We start from the raw sequence: 16,783 nt of genomic DNA on the forward strand, positions 1-16,783 counted from the left end.
AGAATTTGGCACTTTTCTAGAGGGGAGGCTGTGAAGGAGACAGCAGAACACATCCTGAATCTGAGAAGGCACAAATGTGATTTCTACAACAACCAAAACCACCAGAAAATAGCAAATTAAGATTTATAATTGTGTGCTCCAGAGGTATTTACTAACCCTGGCAGGCAGAGCACATTTCTGAGTGCTTCTCTTTTTGGGGAGCAAGACTGTGCATTTATTTTGCTTGTTTTTTTTATAATTAAGCTTCTTAAGATGTTGGATCTTAAGGTACTGACCTACCACTACAAAAACTTCCACTTTCCACTGATGAGCTAAGAAAAAGCAGTTCCCAACTTGTGTACTTGGGAATCTCACCATCTTAAATAATTAAAAAGATTGACTGATCATTAAAAAGCTTGGATTTTTTGTGTGTAATTTTGTCTATTTTTTCATGACTTAGAAAATGAATAAATTATTATATTCTTCCCTAGAATCTGATTGCTAACTGACATGGCCATTAGAGGCTGAGCTGGTGAGCAGCATGTGAGAAGGAAAACTGACCTAATTAGAAAACAAATGAGGACAAGGGAAAAAATATTCTCTTTTGATATGAGCAACTTTAGTGCTCATAATAAGAACAGTAAAAATATGTTTAATTGCAAATGTTCAACTTTTTCTTCTGTTAGCAGCTTTTTAATGGTGAGCTGTATTTTAAATCTGAGGGGTTTGAAATCTTCCAGGATATAAGCAATTTATCAAATATTTGTAATTTAAATAAAAAGAGAAGAAAAAATGCAAACTCTTCAATACTGTCCAGAACCATTAAATCTAAGTGCTGAAGGTATGCTGCAAGTGTAAAAAAAAAAAAAAAAAAAATTAAAAAAAAAAAAAAAACAAACCCACATAATTGTTATTGCTTTGGGAACAAAGATGGCAGGGGCATGTGACTGGATGGTAAGAATAAAAAGCTGACCCTGAAGCCTGATGGGACTTTAGTCTCTTTTGGTACTCTCAACACTGTGTTAACCTATTCCATTAATATTTCATTAGTTTTTAAAAGGAAAATTATCATGATTCTAATACATCATCCATTTAAAAAAAAATGTTTTCAAAATACTTCTATTATTCCTCCCCTGCATCCTTCACCAGTAGCCCACTAAAATACATAAAAGGTTAATAAAAGGTTAATGAGTGCTACACAAAAGGTTAATAAGAGTCTGAATAAATCAAGAATTTTATATATTCTTTAGATGCTAGTGAAAAAATTCTGTTTTGGTTTGCAATCAATAGGATCACTGTCTTATATGGGACCACAAATGGACTACAATTTCATATTCATTTATCATTCTGAGGGTACTTTGGGTTTTCCAGGAAAGGAGAAATTAAAAACATCTGCAATAGCTATGTATATGAAGGTGACTAGATGGCTCATGGGACAGAAGATCTGAAATACTACCATTTTCTCTTTTTGTCAGTTGCTTACAGTCAGCTTCCAATTGCCATTCATTGTGAGGAAGAATTTACTGTGTTTCCTAAATAAATAGCAGTTTTCCACAGCATGGAAAACTCTCCATGCCGACACATCAGTTGCTACCTTACTAACTTGCACAGCTAATAAAAATAATCTAGAGAGGAACAATGAAAAGTACCTTTGTTTTATTGAGCTGTTGAATATTCTCAGTGAATAAACAGAAGACATCTTGAGTTGTTAGTTCCCTTGGTAGTGGAGAAATCAGGTGCAGTACCAATGCAGGAGAAAGTGCTGGGCAGATTATCACTATTTCAGATTTCTTTATTGCTAATATGTTCTTTTCTGAATGCTAGAGAATTTCAGAAGACTATTTATGTTTGCACCTTTGTGCAGGAGATGATAAAGAGATGCCAGGCTGATGTGTGTGACTTCTTTTGAGGTTTGCCTTCAGTGCATTGTTGGAAAAGATTTTGGTTCTATTAGGGCAGCAAGGAAAGCCAAATTTCAGACAGACCCTCGGATTAAGTACCATATACTTCTGGTTTTGTTGGGCACTTGTTGACAGGTATTGTCTGAGGTACAGAACATGAATGTGCCCCTCTACACCCTCAATCTCTTCTTCCTTTTCCTCTTTTCCCTACCTTGACATTTAGGTTTACCTTTAGAATATGTCCTTAGGGACAGAGATCAGACATCATGATCTTCCTTTGATGAGTCCTGATCTTTGCTACCTTCTTTCCCTTTTAATGTTTCTTCCCCTGCTTATTTTCCTTTCTATGGTTTTTGGGTGTTCTCTGACTCCATCCAGCCCTCCCTCCTAGTATCTCCAGTATTCTGCACAGGACGTGAGTTTCTGTAAACAGTGCAGCTTGAAATGTGACAAAAAATTCAGGCCTTAATTTCAAAATGGAGCCAGATGGTTTAGGAACTCAAAAGTTATTGTTTCAATACTGTTGTTTTTAAGCACAGTAAAAACTGTCTAGCAAGGTGTCTTGAATTTTCTTACAGGTTGTGGACTCCCTGTCCTTGGAGGTGTTCAAGATCAAGCTGGATGAGACTCTGAGTAAATTGATCTAGTGGAAGGTTCCCTGCCCATGGCAGGGCATTTGGAACTAGGTGGTTTTTAATGTCCCTTTCAACCCAAAAACTTCCATGATTCTACTAGAGGCGATGGAAATAAAAATTAAGCAGTGATACGGCAACACCTTTAGAATAACTAAATTACCTTTAATGGCTGACTCTTCTGTCACAAGGCAAAAATCAGTGCAGGCTTAAGCAGGAGATGGCATTTTTCAGGTCAGTCTGAAATAGAGATTTTCGGAGTTCACTTGAGCTAACAAAATTAATGTATCATGAAAGAAACCTCTGCCATGGTACAAAGGGCAGAGGGAAATGTAAATCTTTGGAGCTTCCTGCATAAAAGACAATACCAGAGAAGACCAGGGAATGCAAAAAACCCAGATAAAAGGTCTCAAATCATGTCAAGGCTAACAGACATACTCAGATAGGACACCAAAACACCAAAAGCACATGCACAGAGGGGAAAAGTTCAAAAGTTCAGCCCAGAGGAAGACCACAATCTTCAGCCTCAGAGACCACCAGAGACCCCTGCGGGACCACCACAGCAAACCAGGTGTGCCCAGAAGGGTGTGGACCTATTCAGCATGAGAGGAGAGGACAGGCAGGGCCAGGGGTTGAATATGCATAGAAAAGTTGTGTAATGTATTGCACATGGAACACCTTTGTGAATAAAGATGTGGGACAGACAGCAGCTGGGGGCACGGGTTTTTGGAGAGAGATCTCGCTTGTGCCGGGTGCTGACATACATACCCACTTCATGACTACATCGAGTTGTGGAGTCTATTTATTTATTCCACCTATTGCTTCAAATCCATGTAATCCAACAATGAAGTCCAGCTCCTGGCCCTGCACAGACCATCCCCAAGAGTCACACCTGTGCCCGAGAGCGTTGCCCAAACCCTTCTTGAGCTCTCTCAGGCTGAGTGCTGTGACTGCTTTTCTGGGGAGCCTGTCCCAGAGCCCAGCCACCCTCTGGGTGAAAAACCTTTTCTCTCTCTTTTCTCTTTTTCTTTCTAAGCAAAAGAACCCTCTGGGTTCAAGCAGCCTCAGGATGATCAGGTCAGCAATGCCCTGAACCATGGAAGGTGTGCACATAACATGCACTGACACTGGGCTTTCTTTTTCCTTTGCTGCTGTGTGTTCAACCAGCAAAAGGCATTCTGATGCTCAGGTCAGCTTACAGTGCACCTTTGTGACTGCAATTGCTTCCAGAATGAATTGCAACTTCATGTTTCTGAATGATATTTTGGGAGGAGGGGTCACACTTGACAGGTTTACCTGATTTTACTGATACACTTGATGGGCAGCTGAAGTTATGGCTTTAATGCATTTATCTCAAGCAGCTGCTATCAAATTGTGTTTAACTAGTCAAAGGAAATGTATGTTAATCAACTTACGAAAAAGAAATAATGGGGTAGAATCTTAGGTATAGTCACCAACATGTGGAGTTACTGTAGATAAATAATTTTTGAAGTTATGTGCCACGGTGTTTACATTAAAATACACAGAGACTTGCATCTTAATTACACTGGTTTCTGCTAAAGGATTTTAAATTAGTGTGGGAAATGAGCATTTCAACTACACTTTCCTAATTTAGTCTAACAAAATATGGCCAAGAATTTCCTTACATACATTGTTTTATAATGCAACACATTAATCTCCCAGAATTGATAATTCACATCATACAATTACAGTTATACCAAAAAATTAGGCAAATTTAACTGGAAATACTCTTTTAAAAATCCACTTATAAAAAAAAGGTCAGTGTATATAGATAGTAGTTATTTTTGCATGTCTATCACTTTTAAACTTTTAAACTATTAGTTTAAAAACAAAAACCCCAAATACAACTGTTTCCCTATGCCCGAGCTGCTTAGATTGGACCATTTTATTTTAAATATTATAAAGCCAGTTCAGTAAGACACCCCCCTCACAGGCTATAAATACAAAAGCATCAGACTAAGAACAGTGACTTTCTGAAGTCTGGTTGTGAGAAAGCTGACAGTGACATATTTATGTGTCAAAGATGAATGAATACAGGAACTTAAAATTCAAAGCACCAGCAATCTTATACATAATTTCATTTATTTATTTATTTTTATTACGGATGTAAAAGGTTCAAATGTCAGAGCTATAATGTCGGAATTGTTTATAATGTCAAGTGATGCATGTTGCATATTCTTTCTATGTTCCATTGATCAACCAGAACCTGGAATAATAATTGTAGATGATGGAGTACATTTCATGTGCAAATGGACATGGATTTGAAGTGAATTTGGAAGAAAACTCTTTCATATTGAGGTCTTAGTAACTGTTTTGTTCAACCTGCACCAATCCTTGCACTAATTATTTTGCTTAATTCTGATGTTTCTAAAAGTAATTAGTATTACTGTGATTCCTGCAGGGCATTGTGAGGCAAGGAGACCTTAGTCTTACAATATAATATGGTAATTTGATAAAACTTGTTACAGACTTGAGAGAATCAATCCCAATAGAAGCAGAAAGAACTACAGTTTTCCCTTTGCATACATTTCATACTGTTCCATTTCAGTTCGTAGAATTAGTCTTGCTATTTGCAAAGTAAGGTTGTGCTTTGAGCCTGCTTTCCTAAGAAAATGAGGAATGTGATCATGCCATCTGCAAATGCCTTCCCTGCAGTCCTGCCTACCACCCTCAGAGATAATTGCAAGCCAGTTTGACAGGAGGTAGAAATCTCAGAAAGATTCCACTGCTAAAAGCTTTCACCCAGGTATCTGGGCAGGGCAAAGATACCTAAATTAGTCAGAAAAAAGGTTGTCTGTTTTGCAAGAGTACCAGTGACCCTATTTCTCTTACCTTTTGTTTCATACAGCCATGGCAAAGAGTCCAGTAAAACCATTTTTTTTGCAAAGGAGGACATACAAGTCAAAGGACACAAATCTCTGGGAGTGCTTACAAAATGATTTGGGTTTTGCTACTATTTGCTTTACAAAGACAACAAAATTTAATTTCAAGACTTTTAGAAAAGGTTAATTTGAGAGAACAGTAGCTGAGAACTGGAAAAAACATCAAAATATCACATTATTTTAATTAACAAATGCAATAAAACCAAGTGTAGTAGAGAGCTTGTTAAGTAGGATACACATATTGGGAATATTAAGCTAGCTGAAGTGTTTCCCAGATAACTTAATCCAATTTTGAGTACTGATTAGAGCAAATGTTAGGTTAATACAAAGCAGGCTTAGTTCTTAATTCATCTGGATAGAACACAGTCCTACCTAAAAGTTTGTGTCCACACTTTAGATAGTAGGTTAAAGAACACATTATTAAAAGAAAAAAAAAATTCTTAACTTTGTGTCTTCTGGAAAAGTTTCAGTTTACATTATTTTCATGATTTTATTGATTAGTCTGAACAGAAGAGAAGGTGCTGTTTTCAGTTTGGATCGTGGTCATTTTCTTCATAGTACCTGCTAGGAGACTGTGTTTTGGGTGTGTGACCAAGACAATATTGACCACACAAAGTTATCATCACTGCTGAGAAGCACTGGCACAGTGACAAGTCCTTTTCTGCCTCTCACCCCACCCCACCACCGAGTGGGCTGGGGGTGCACAAGGAGCTGTGAGGGGACAGAGCCAGGACAGCTGACCCCAAAGGACCACAGGGACGTCCCACGCTGTGTGGAGTCGTGTTCTGCATATACAGCTGGGTGAGAAGAAGGAAGGGAGGGGATGTTCAAAGTGATGGCATTTGTCTTCTCAAGTCACCCTCATGCTTGATGGATCCATGCTTTCTGTGGAGATAGCTGAACATCTTCCTGCCTGTGGGAAATGCTCAATGAATTCCTTGCTTTGCTTTGCTTGCACACATTTTCTTTCCATATTAAACTGTCTTTATCTCACTTTCACTCTTCCAATTCTCTTTTCCATCCCACTAGAGTGGAGTGAGTGAGCAGCTAGCCAGGGTTTGACCACAACATGTTCATAGAGATCAAATAAGTTACTTTTACTGCATCAAATATCTTTTCTATTATATGCAGGCAAAGGTTGTTTGTGTTTTTTTTTTTTTTTTTTTTTTGTTATTTTTTCCCAGTGGCTGCCACAGTCATTAGCAAGGGAAAGAATAAAGAAAATAAAAGGAGATATAGAAAGATTGAAAACTCCTGGAGCAGGCTGCTCAGTATTGCCCAGGCAGGCTTTGACAACTTCAGGTTCTCTGAATATATCAAATATTATCTTCCTTGAAATGATAATGACCTCCATGACTGGGTCCTTCAGACGCTGTTTCTCCTGCCGTTCTGTATGACTTTGAGTACGTTGGAAAGGTCAAAACTTTTCGTTATTAATTCCATTAGGTCCTCGTCTTTTTCCACACCATTGATAAACTCTTCTAAAGTCAGTTCCCCTAAAAGAAAGTCAGATAGTGTTTAGAAGCTGAGAAGCAGCAATCTCTCTAGTGAACAAAAGACCACTCATGCCAAATCGAATCACATATGAAATTTGCTGATAGGCAAATGCAGGTAGAGTATTTGCCTAGGTTTTCTCACTTTGCATCAGTCAGATCCTCTCTCACTTGTTTTTCTGTTAAAACAGGTCAAACACTGAAGTCTGAGACAACTATAAGTGCTCATTAATGTGTGTAAAGGGGCTCTAATGAAACCTGTATCAGGGCTGAATTTGGATCTACTGGCCACTTCTCACTAAGCTAACTGGACTCTATCTTAGAGCTGTTTTTAAAAGAGATTAGGGTGTGATTTGCTAAGGATTAGTGGTCATAGTCCCTGTGTTGACTACTAGGATTATTTAGAGCCATTATCAGATGTAGGGGAAAAAATCAGCTAAGTAGGTTTGATAGATAAATTCTTTCAATTAACTGAAATGGTCCTTTAGGGTGTGATTTTTTTGGGCTCATGTCAAAATCAGCTAATAACTTCAAAGTTTCAAGAAAACAATAAAATATCTTTTATTGAAGAGTAGGAATGCTGTTTAATGTTCTTCCTCTTTTCCTGCTGTTTTCCCTGTCAACAAAGGTCAGTTCTAGGCATGTGTCTCTTTGCATAGTACACAGAAATGTCCACAGTTCTCTGTCTAGGGGTTATTCCAGTGATACTGTTTTACCTTAAGAGGAGAAATAAATCTTGGTTTAATAAGAAGAGCCAGATTGTTTCCTCTGAGAATGGTTTAAAGCTTCTTGTTAAATTTGCAACAATTAATGATTTCTCAGTAAAATTAGAAATGACGAGGGCCAGGCAAAGAGGAAAATAGCTGGATGAGTTAAGGCCCCATGGTGCAGGGGAGCAGCAATTCCAGTCATGTATATGTCTGGTGGATGCTTAGAATGCTGACTTTTGGCTGTTTTCAGGTTTAAGTACTCCCTGTAGGGATTTTTTTTTTTAATGTCTTGTTTTTTGTCCATGGCAGCCTTGGAAACTTCATCTGACATGAAAAAGGAAAACGATCAGCATGTGAAAAATGTGAAAACCACTTTCTACCCATAGTCAGTAAAGTTTGCTTTCTGTTTAGTCACAAATGCCCTTGCTACACTGGTGACAGTCTCATATAAAGAGGAAAGTCATCATTTCACAGAAGTCCTGGTTCTTAGGCTTCAATGAAAGTACTAAGACCCTCTCCAGCTGCTGGCATGCAGAGCCCTGAGGACGTTTATACTTCTTTTTTCAACAGCAGCCTATATAATCATTCCACAAGCAGATTCAGAACAAGCCATCATCCACTCCCTCTGAACTCTCCTCTTAATCCCAGACATTCCTCTTAGTTCCCCTCTCCTTCCCTCTCTATTGCCTTTGACTCAGGTATTTGGGTACAGGGGTTCCTGGGCATGCTGCACCATTTTCCTGCTTAACCAGGTCCTCTGGATTCCCTCCTCTTGATCCAAGCTGTGCATTTTGAGGTACCAAAACCACACTGCAGGTCTGAGGTCACACTGGCAGTCCCAGACTCACTGCTGCTGTGATGGGCCTCAGACTTCTGTGAGATAACGAAAATAAACTGCAAAACCAACAGATGTGCCTTAAGAATTGCTCTGGACAACACATGGGATTATTTATTGTATATTAATGTGAGGAAGGACTTTGCAGTTTATTTGTCTGTTTGCACTTTTCTTTAATAAGCTACAAGGAGGTAGTACAGTTGAAGCTAAACTTGCTGAAACTTGGCCCATTCCTCAGGTCAAGCTAGTCCTGTTGCTTTCCAGCAATTTTAAAACTAAGAAACTATGGAAAACAGTTTGAAATGGAACCACTATGAAGATAATCCTGAATATGTCATATTTCAGATTTTCCTTGCTAAAATGTATGACACAAATTATGGTCTAGCTCAGATACAATTATTACTTGCTAATAAATGTATGGTCAAAGCAGTGAATAATCATAGAATTTGGGTTAGATTTTGGCTGTGTTATTTGGACTCTGTTCATAATTTGTCTTCAGCAAAGAGTAGGCCAAGGAGTTGGGTCAAAAAAATCCTCCACTAAGGCATCTTCCACATGCATCACAAGACCACTGTTTATACTCTGATTATATACTGCAAACAACTTTTTGAAAAGAGTAACCCCAATGCACTAAATAAGACCATAAAAATGCCCTTCCCTTTGCCAAACTGTCCAAAATTCCTGTCTGTGACCTGACTTTGCTCTTTTTAGCTTTCCTAATGTTCCTAATTTATCAATTATTTCAGCAATTGCTGTAAAACATAGTTGTCAGTGGAAGGAGTATCTTCATGATTAGAAGTATGAGGGGGGACATTCATCCAGAACAAATTTTCAATTAGAAACAACTCTGAAATGAAATTGTAGTTTCCAAGTGCAAGACCCAAGTGGCTTAATTTAGTATCTTGAGGAAAAACCAGGAGCATGTGTCTTAGCATGTGTTGACAGTCAGCTTTCAAGGAACATCCAGTATGCTCACCAGTCTTTAGAACGTGCTAGAGCATGTGCAACCATGCATCCTATTTGTTCTTGTTGTTTTTTTAAGGCTTTAAAATAGATTATACCAACACAAATATATTAATTCCCCCACTGCCAATCATGCTTTAATTTTGCTGTGCAATTTGAGAACTGTCATTTTGGATGAATGGTGCAGGAGCTGTTTTTACTGCATGTAATTGCTGCATGTAATTTCTTTGTCAGTTGACTTACACTCCACTGTAAACTGGAGTAAAATAAGGGCAAAGAAGAGCAGATTTGGGCTTTCAGTTATCTAAACCAGTCATCCTTCAGCTGCATGATCAAATCCTTTCTTGCAGAGGAGTCTCTGCCAATGCCAACAAAATCTAGATCCTTACCGTCATTGTTCACATCTATCTTCTGAAATATCATGTTTGTGAACTCTTCAGCACTCATGTTGGTGTAGCCATTAATAGCCTGGATTGCCTGAGGGCAGAAACACAGAAAGTTCTTTCACAGTTTTTCCCATCACTAAATAAATAGCTACTTCATGTAAGTCGTCAGTAATAAGGACTGGAAATTTAATTAACATAAAACAGCCTAGAGATTACAGACTAATTTGCATATCTCTGAAGGTCTGAATAACCCTATGGCACCTCTGCTCTGTAATTCACTTTCAATTCCACATCAGCATTTTTATCTGGCCCTAGAGAATTCCATGCCTACAGAGAGTGCCCTTTGGTCTGTGTGATTTAAATGCAGTATTGTTTTTCCCATCTGAAAGCACATGCAGAGAAAGCCTAAGTCATTTTTCTATTAAGACATGTTTAATTTAGTAATCACAAATAAAGTCAGAGCAGCAGTCCTGGAAGTTGGCATTTTACTTGTCCTCCAGGGAAGTTAAGAAAACCAGAAGAATCCCCTCTACTTTTTTTTTCCTTTGGTGGGTTTTTGTTTGTTTTTGGTGATTTTTTTTTTTTTTTGTGGCAAAAGGAGTCAATATTTGGAGTAAAGGTACAAATATATGTTTTTACAAAATTGTGTCAAATTTACTGGGAAAATATGTGCATATATAAACATGCACATACATTACATTATGGGCACACTATAGAATTTGTTTTTCTGCACTTGAATTATCTTGAGATGAACTGTGTTGTGTAAGATAAGTCAGTGTATGTGCCACTTGTTTCTTCTGGTGTCTCTTTCCAAATATTATATCATATTTTAAAAGAATGTAAGTTAAACCTATTCAGCACTGATCTAGAATTCTTGATCAAATAAAACAATATAAATGCCCTGTCCAAATGCCCCAAATTCCTGTTTGTTTCAAAAAACAGGAAAAATTTAATAAAAATAGTTACATAAACTTGTTATATTACTAATTCATACTTTAGGTACTTTTGGTGTCTTTTTGCAGTCTTCAGTAGAAAGTTGTATCCCTTCCACAGTTAAATTTATTGCAGTGCCAAGAGTAAAGCAGTGGTTCCTGAAGTATTTGTGTCACTGACTACCACAGAAGCCCCTTAAATACTAAAATACTGGGTGTTGAAAGGGTGCATGGTTATCTGGAAGGAGTTTTGATGGTTGGTAGTGATATGCTGGTCCATAGTTTGCATAGCTGTAGAGAGAGATTTCATTTTAATAGCACTTCTGTGTTTCGAAATTAATGTCTCAGATATGACACATCATTTTGGACAAACCCTTTTTTACTGATACTTATTATAAACTGGGCACCCTTAATGGCTGTGAGCCTGTTTGTTCTTTTTTTTTCTTTTTGGGCCCACCATTTTTAATCTAGTCTAGGTCAATGACTTAGACACGTTTAAGTTAAAGTTCTTATGCTGCAAAAGAGATGGAAACACAAAGAGATATAAACTGGTTTTATAACCAGGTAAATTAAAAAAGAAATATTCTTAACACTGAGAGGATTTTAATTTTAATTCTCATTTCAGATAAAGCGCCAGAGAAAACACTGTTGACTTGTTGGCTCTGGATGAAAATTAATGGTGAATATTTGGGAAAGAAAGATTTCATTAACCTCAAAGGAGAAATCTGGAAGATTCAGCTTCTCCTTCTGTCTTTAGAAAGCTGCTCTTTAGGTGATCATCTTTATTTGTTTGACCTGGTAGCTCCGTGTGGCTCCAGTTCCTTTCAGTTTTGGCAGCAGCTGTTTAGTCTCTAGCAGCAGCTGGCTTGGCACCAGCAGTAGTGCAGAATCCAGGAAAAGTATGTTCCTTGTTTGTTATGGCATCAAACTCTATTTAGTTTTGATGCTCCCTGCTGCAAAATTTTGATCTGTAGTGGGTCCTGTACATTTAGGGAGTAGTATTGAGTCATATATATTTATTAGGAGCCTTAACATACCTTTTGGATGACAGCAGCTAATGAAGAGCACAATGTTATTTCATTACAGCAAGTTGAAAATTATGAAGATAATTTTAAATAAAGAATTGCACTTCTTTGGTTTTATGGGTTTGAAGTGGACCCATTTTCTGTAAAATTTTGTAAGTATTTTTATCCAAATATCACTGTGTGATTTAATAGTAAACTTATATTTCCGTGATTTAGTTTTAAAATGGGGGTAATGGTGTTTGTAGAAAACAAATCTAAAAGCCTTTCAAAAAATTAAAATATTGTAATATTTTGATGACATCTATATTTTTATTGCTGCAAGATCAGTTTGAGAAGCCAGTTTTCCACAATAGACTGGCACATATACTTGTAACCATCTGTTTTGTTCATTATGCTGCTACTGTCTTACCCTGCCTTATAGTACAGTTTATCACAATAATGTCTCTACTGTTTCTACAGCATTTCACTTTCAGTAAAGTACTTTATCTGTAGAACTATGGTTTAAATTAAAATACTACTTAGATGTGTTCAATAAGGAAGAAACTAATGTCAGGTCTGTCACCACTAGCCACTGTTAATTCTGGTTTTACAGCCATAAAACATTAGATAAAGTACTGACAATCCATTTACAGCACATGATCTAGAACTGTTTCAGGGGCAATGCACTGTATCAAATGCTCTTGCTATTGGTCATAACTTACTTACCCTGAATATGCTTAATAGTTCTTTTTTGTCAATGCATCCATTTCCGTCAGCATCGTATAGCTTGAAATACCATTTCAATTTTTGGTCAATTTTCCCTCGTATAACCAAATTTATTGCAGCTATGAACTCCAAGAAGTCTATAAATCCATCCTAAGAGAGAGAGAAGGAGAGGAAAAAACACACCTATTTAACAACATTGGTTTTCCTGTTCTTTCTGGCAATTGCACAGAAACAGGTCATCAAAGTCCCTAAAATACACATTGATTTATGAAGCACCTTCACATAGAAATCCTCTGTGAAATTAAAAAAGGATGAAAGGATGTGCTCAACTGGAAGAGCTATAGGAAGAGGTATTGGGAAGGAGAGTTTTGTTCTCCCCTGAAATCTGGCCGTTGTGGAGGTGAGGGGCAAATCTGTTCTGAGCAATTGTTATTGACAGCCTTTAAAAGGCAAAAAAAACCCAGTTTTGTGGCACACTGCCATGTGAAAAATAGGAGTTTGGGATATCTGGTTTGGTACTAATGAGATATCTACAGTGGAGTTGTTTACATCTATACTGCAGAACTATGCATGAGTTCCAGAGCTGTTCCAGGTGTTGTTAATCTGAGAGATCATGTAATAAGTGTTTTAAAATTATAATACTCTGGCATGAACCCTAACTACTGTGGTTTATCAAAATAAAAATCAAGTCTTTCTGACAAATATTTTGCATGAGATACAAAGGCTTCATGGCCTAAACCAGTCTCTAAATATTGAGGATTGGGGGTATTCATAGGATGGCAATAATTTCAGATTGATTTCAGATTCATTATTTTCTTACTGCTTTGCTCAAGCTACAGATAGAAGCCAGTCAGGGCCAGGCCTCCACAGTCAGGTTCTTCTGTTTCTGTAGAAATGTGGTTAGGATGGAAGAAACAGTTGCTGAATTTGGATCCTACTTGCTCCAACTCTTTCTCATGCACATACAAAAAGAATTAACAGCTGATAAATTTAGTCTTTTGATCAGAATCCAATTGGTCAGAATCCAATGGCTCAGAAAACCTTGGAAAGACTTGTCAGTTTTAGATGGCCTTTGACTGAAAAGAGAAGGTTGGATGAATATCCAGTAGGTTTAGCATGTTACTTACTTTTATTGTCGTATATCAACAGACAACTTGCCAGTTGAGGTTTACAATCAGCAGGCATTATCAGTCCCCAGTATTGTACTACAGGAAAAGAAGACCTGCAAGGATGCAGTGTGACTCATTGCCAAAATCAGAATCCTAAAATCATTTACGTTGGAAAAGACCCTCAAGGTCACCAGGTCCAAGAGTTAACCCACAACTGCCAAGTCCATCACTAAACTGTGTCCCTAAGTGCCACAACTTACATGTCTTTTGAAGACCTCCAGGCACTATCAGTATATTTTTGTGACAAGGAACCAAACATGTGAGCGTGCAAAGAAAGACGACAAACAGGAATTTATGAGGGCTGGGATATACTGAAGTTGAGAGCTCTTCTGACCAACCTTCTATTGAAAACAAACCAAAATGCCTAAAGCCATCCCCACATACCTACCTGCCTAGGTTCAATCGCAATAGATTGTGGAAGTGAATATAGGTTCTCAAAGACTGGATTTGTTTTTTTAAATAGGAGTCCACAGTCCACCCTGGTGTGGTTTTTTTTTTTTTTTTTTTATTCATTCTCCTTTTAGATTCCTCACAATTGTGCCCTCATGGTACTGATCTGGGTCAGAGCTCCTGGGAGCCCCTTGTAGTGTTTGCTTTGATTTCTGTGCAAGGCTGATCAGCAGAGTGGTACCTAGGAGATAGTTCCAATGGATTCAAGCACACTGGATTCAGCTCTCATGCAGAAATGGTGTGTGCATAAGTCGTGCAGGCTGACCATTGCTTCACAGACCTTCTGCAGGTTCTCTGGTGGTTGCTTGCTTTACCCTAACTGCAGTCACAAGCAAATGCAGCAAAGCCACCATTCAACCACTCTTTAAATTAATTTTGACAGTAACTACACATAATTTTCAAACAAAATTAGGCCCAGTATTAAAAGCAGATGCTTAACCAAGAATGACATATCACGCACTACAAACTTAATCTTCTTTTTGGCACACTGGTTTTAATTTCCATTTTGCAAGTATTATTTCAAGAAGGATCTCATAAAGTATTTTACTGGAGGTCAAAATGTATTTTGCTGATTGCATTTCTATCATCTGATTTGATATATCTATTAAGAATGTGGTTAAATGCATTTCACATTGCTGCTTTTTTACTGCATTTCATACTGCTTATTGCAACTACAGATTAATTTAAGGATTGCTGGATGTCCATGACAAGATTCATTTTCTTCTTACTCCCTTACATTTCACTTGGGATTTTGGAAAATATTTTTTTGTTTGCTTTCTTTTTGCATCTTGGTGTCACTATTGTTGCTCTGACAAAACATCAGGAGTCTGGACAATGAATGTAAAAACCAGTCTAATGTGTTTGGGTATGTAATTCTGATCTGGTGGATTCTATGGCTTGTCCCAAACAGGAAGGGACTGAAGACCAGGGTCAAAAAATTCCCACCTCTGGAAAATAAATACCTGGGAGAAATTGTAGTTGTCAGGAAAGCCTTTGCCACTTTCTGCAGTCGTGTGAAAACTGCTGGTGACACGGTAGCTAGCAGCTGGTTTCTATTTCTCAGGAGCAGAAATACTGAGGAGACTTAGACATGTTTGTCTACTTGATGTGGAACCAGAAGCATTTCATAAAAGCATTGATGAGAAATGTAATGTTTTCCTTTCTACACCAGAAAACATACATTGTAGGTAAAAAAGAAAACATTTATGGTATGCAGAAGGCTACAGTGATCTTGTTGCACATATACAGAACTTTCTAAGATAAAGAGAAATACGGGTCTTTTTACAGTAGCATCTCAAAACACTACATTAAACAGTGAAAAGCATCATAACAGTGACCTATGAAGATCATCCTGTGGTTCTGTGAGTACAACAAATAATGCAATAAATGTGTTATGATGTTATCAAATGAATACTGCTGTGCTGATTTGCCCATCTGCTGTTCTATAATTCTCAGTACAAGTATCTAGGTAGGTCCTTATGTGTCTCTGGGCTCTGTAAAACACCTCTCTGCAGCACGCACAGTAATGTATCTGGTGCCTGTTAGGAAGTCATTAATTCATAAGCAAAGGGCTACTGTAAGAATAATAAAATAAATTTTCAAATAATGCCCAACAACATAATAAGCAGAGCTGATTACCAGTGGTGGAAGATAAAAATTATTTACTTTCAGTGTTTAACTCTGTTAAATATTTGTAATATTTTTATTAAATGGAATTAATTCTGGTGAAACCTGCTTATTCATTAGGTTAGGATACAAGACAAATTTGGGTGTATGAAGGTTTCTTTTCTATGTCTGTATGGTGCTGGCTGTGCCCTCATTGCCATGGGCACCTGTAGGGATGGTGAAATCCTGCACCCTCCCCTGCCCAAATAAACAGAGGCATGTGGAGTCAGGTCCCAGGATGTGGTGCAAAATAGAAGAACAGAACTCTCCTAATGTGCTTCTGAGGAGTGGCCTGGAGACATACCAGAAAAATGGGTTCAGATCTTCTTTTACATGCCCCAAACTCTCCTGTATTTCTATATATAGTAGGCTTAATAAAAATGTAGACCTATTTTTATTCTTTTAACAGCTTGACTGGATGAACCAGAAGTTTAAGGATGCTTTAGGGTCATACATGTGTCCGTGCCCTGTGATACTGTGCTTTTGTAACTTGTTTTGCTTTTGCTGATGAGTGATTTTTTAAGCCACTTGCAAGAGATTGATTCACACAACAAAGACAAAAAGAGGCTCAAAAAATGGAAGTAGAGCTTGCTGATGGTATGAAATTGGTCCTCAGGGCACTATCATTTGTGAGCGCCTAAGGCCCAGAGCCCATTTCAGTTTTTCATTAGCTACTGGATCTGCTGAGGAAAAAGGAATTAAATTTTTTCCTTTTATGAGAGGTTTTTGCTTCAGGCTGTCAGTCTACGTACCTTTACTGGAGGCTGCTCACGATTATTTGGTGAGGATAGAGATTTTTGTCCCCTGGAGCAGAGCTGGGCAGGGCAGGACTGCCATATTATACAAGGGCCATTAATACCCTAGCCCTGGAGTTGTAGGAGGGCATTACTGGCTCCTAGAACAGCACTGCTAATCTTCACAGATCCTTAAAAAAACTCTTAGGACTTCAAACTGTAGTAGAGATTAAAAAGAATTGACTTGTTGGCTATGAATACACAGCTGATCTGAAACAGCAGTTATCCAAGGCTGTGCCAG

General features: G+C 37.8%; 1 protein-coding gene across 1 annotated transcript in view; it reads right to left on the reverse strand.

Moving 5' to 3' along the window:
- Positions 1-6,569: 6,569 nt before the first annotated feature.
- Positions 6,570-16,783, reverse strand: part of GUCA1C (guanylate cyclase activator 1C) — a 35,255-nt gene continuing 25,041 nt past the window's right edge. Inside the window, exons 2-4 of the mRNA XM_021542405.3 lie at positions 12,465-12,614; positions 9,806-9,893; positions 6,570-6,911 (exon numbers count right to left, since the gene is read on the reverse strand). Of these exons, the coding sequence (XP_021398080.1) occupies positions 6,781-6,911; positions 9,806-9,893; positions 12,465-12,614 (369 nt within the window). The 3' untranslated portion in view covers positions 6,570-6,780. The remainder of the gene's footprint in view (positions 6,912-9,805; positions 9,894-12,464; positions 12,615-16,783) is intronic.

This window comes from Lonchura striata, chromosome 2 (assembly GCF_046129695.1).
Source record: "Lonchura striata isolate bLonStr1 chromosome 2, bLonStr1.mat, whole genome shotgun sequence".
NCBI classification, from domain to species: Eukaryota; Metazoa; Chordata; class Aves; order Passeriformes; family Estrildidae; genus Lonchura; species Lonchura striata.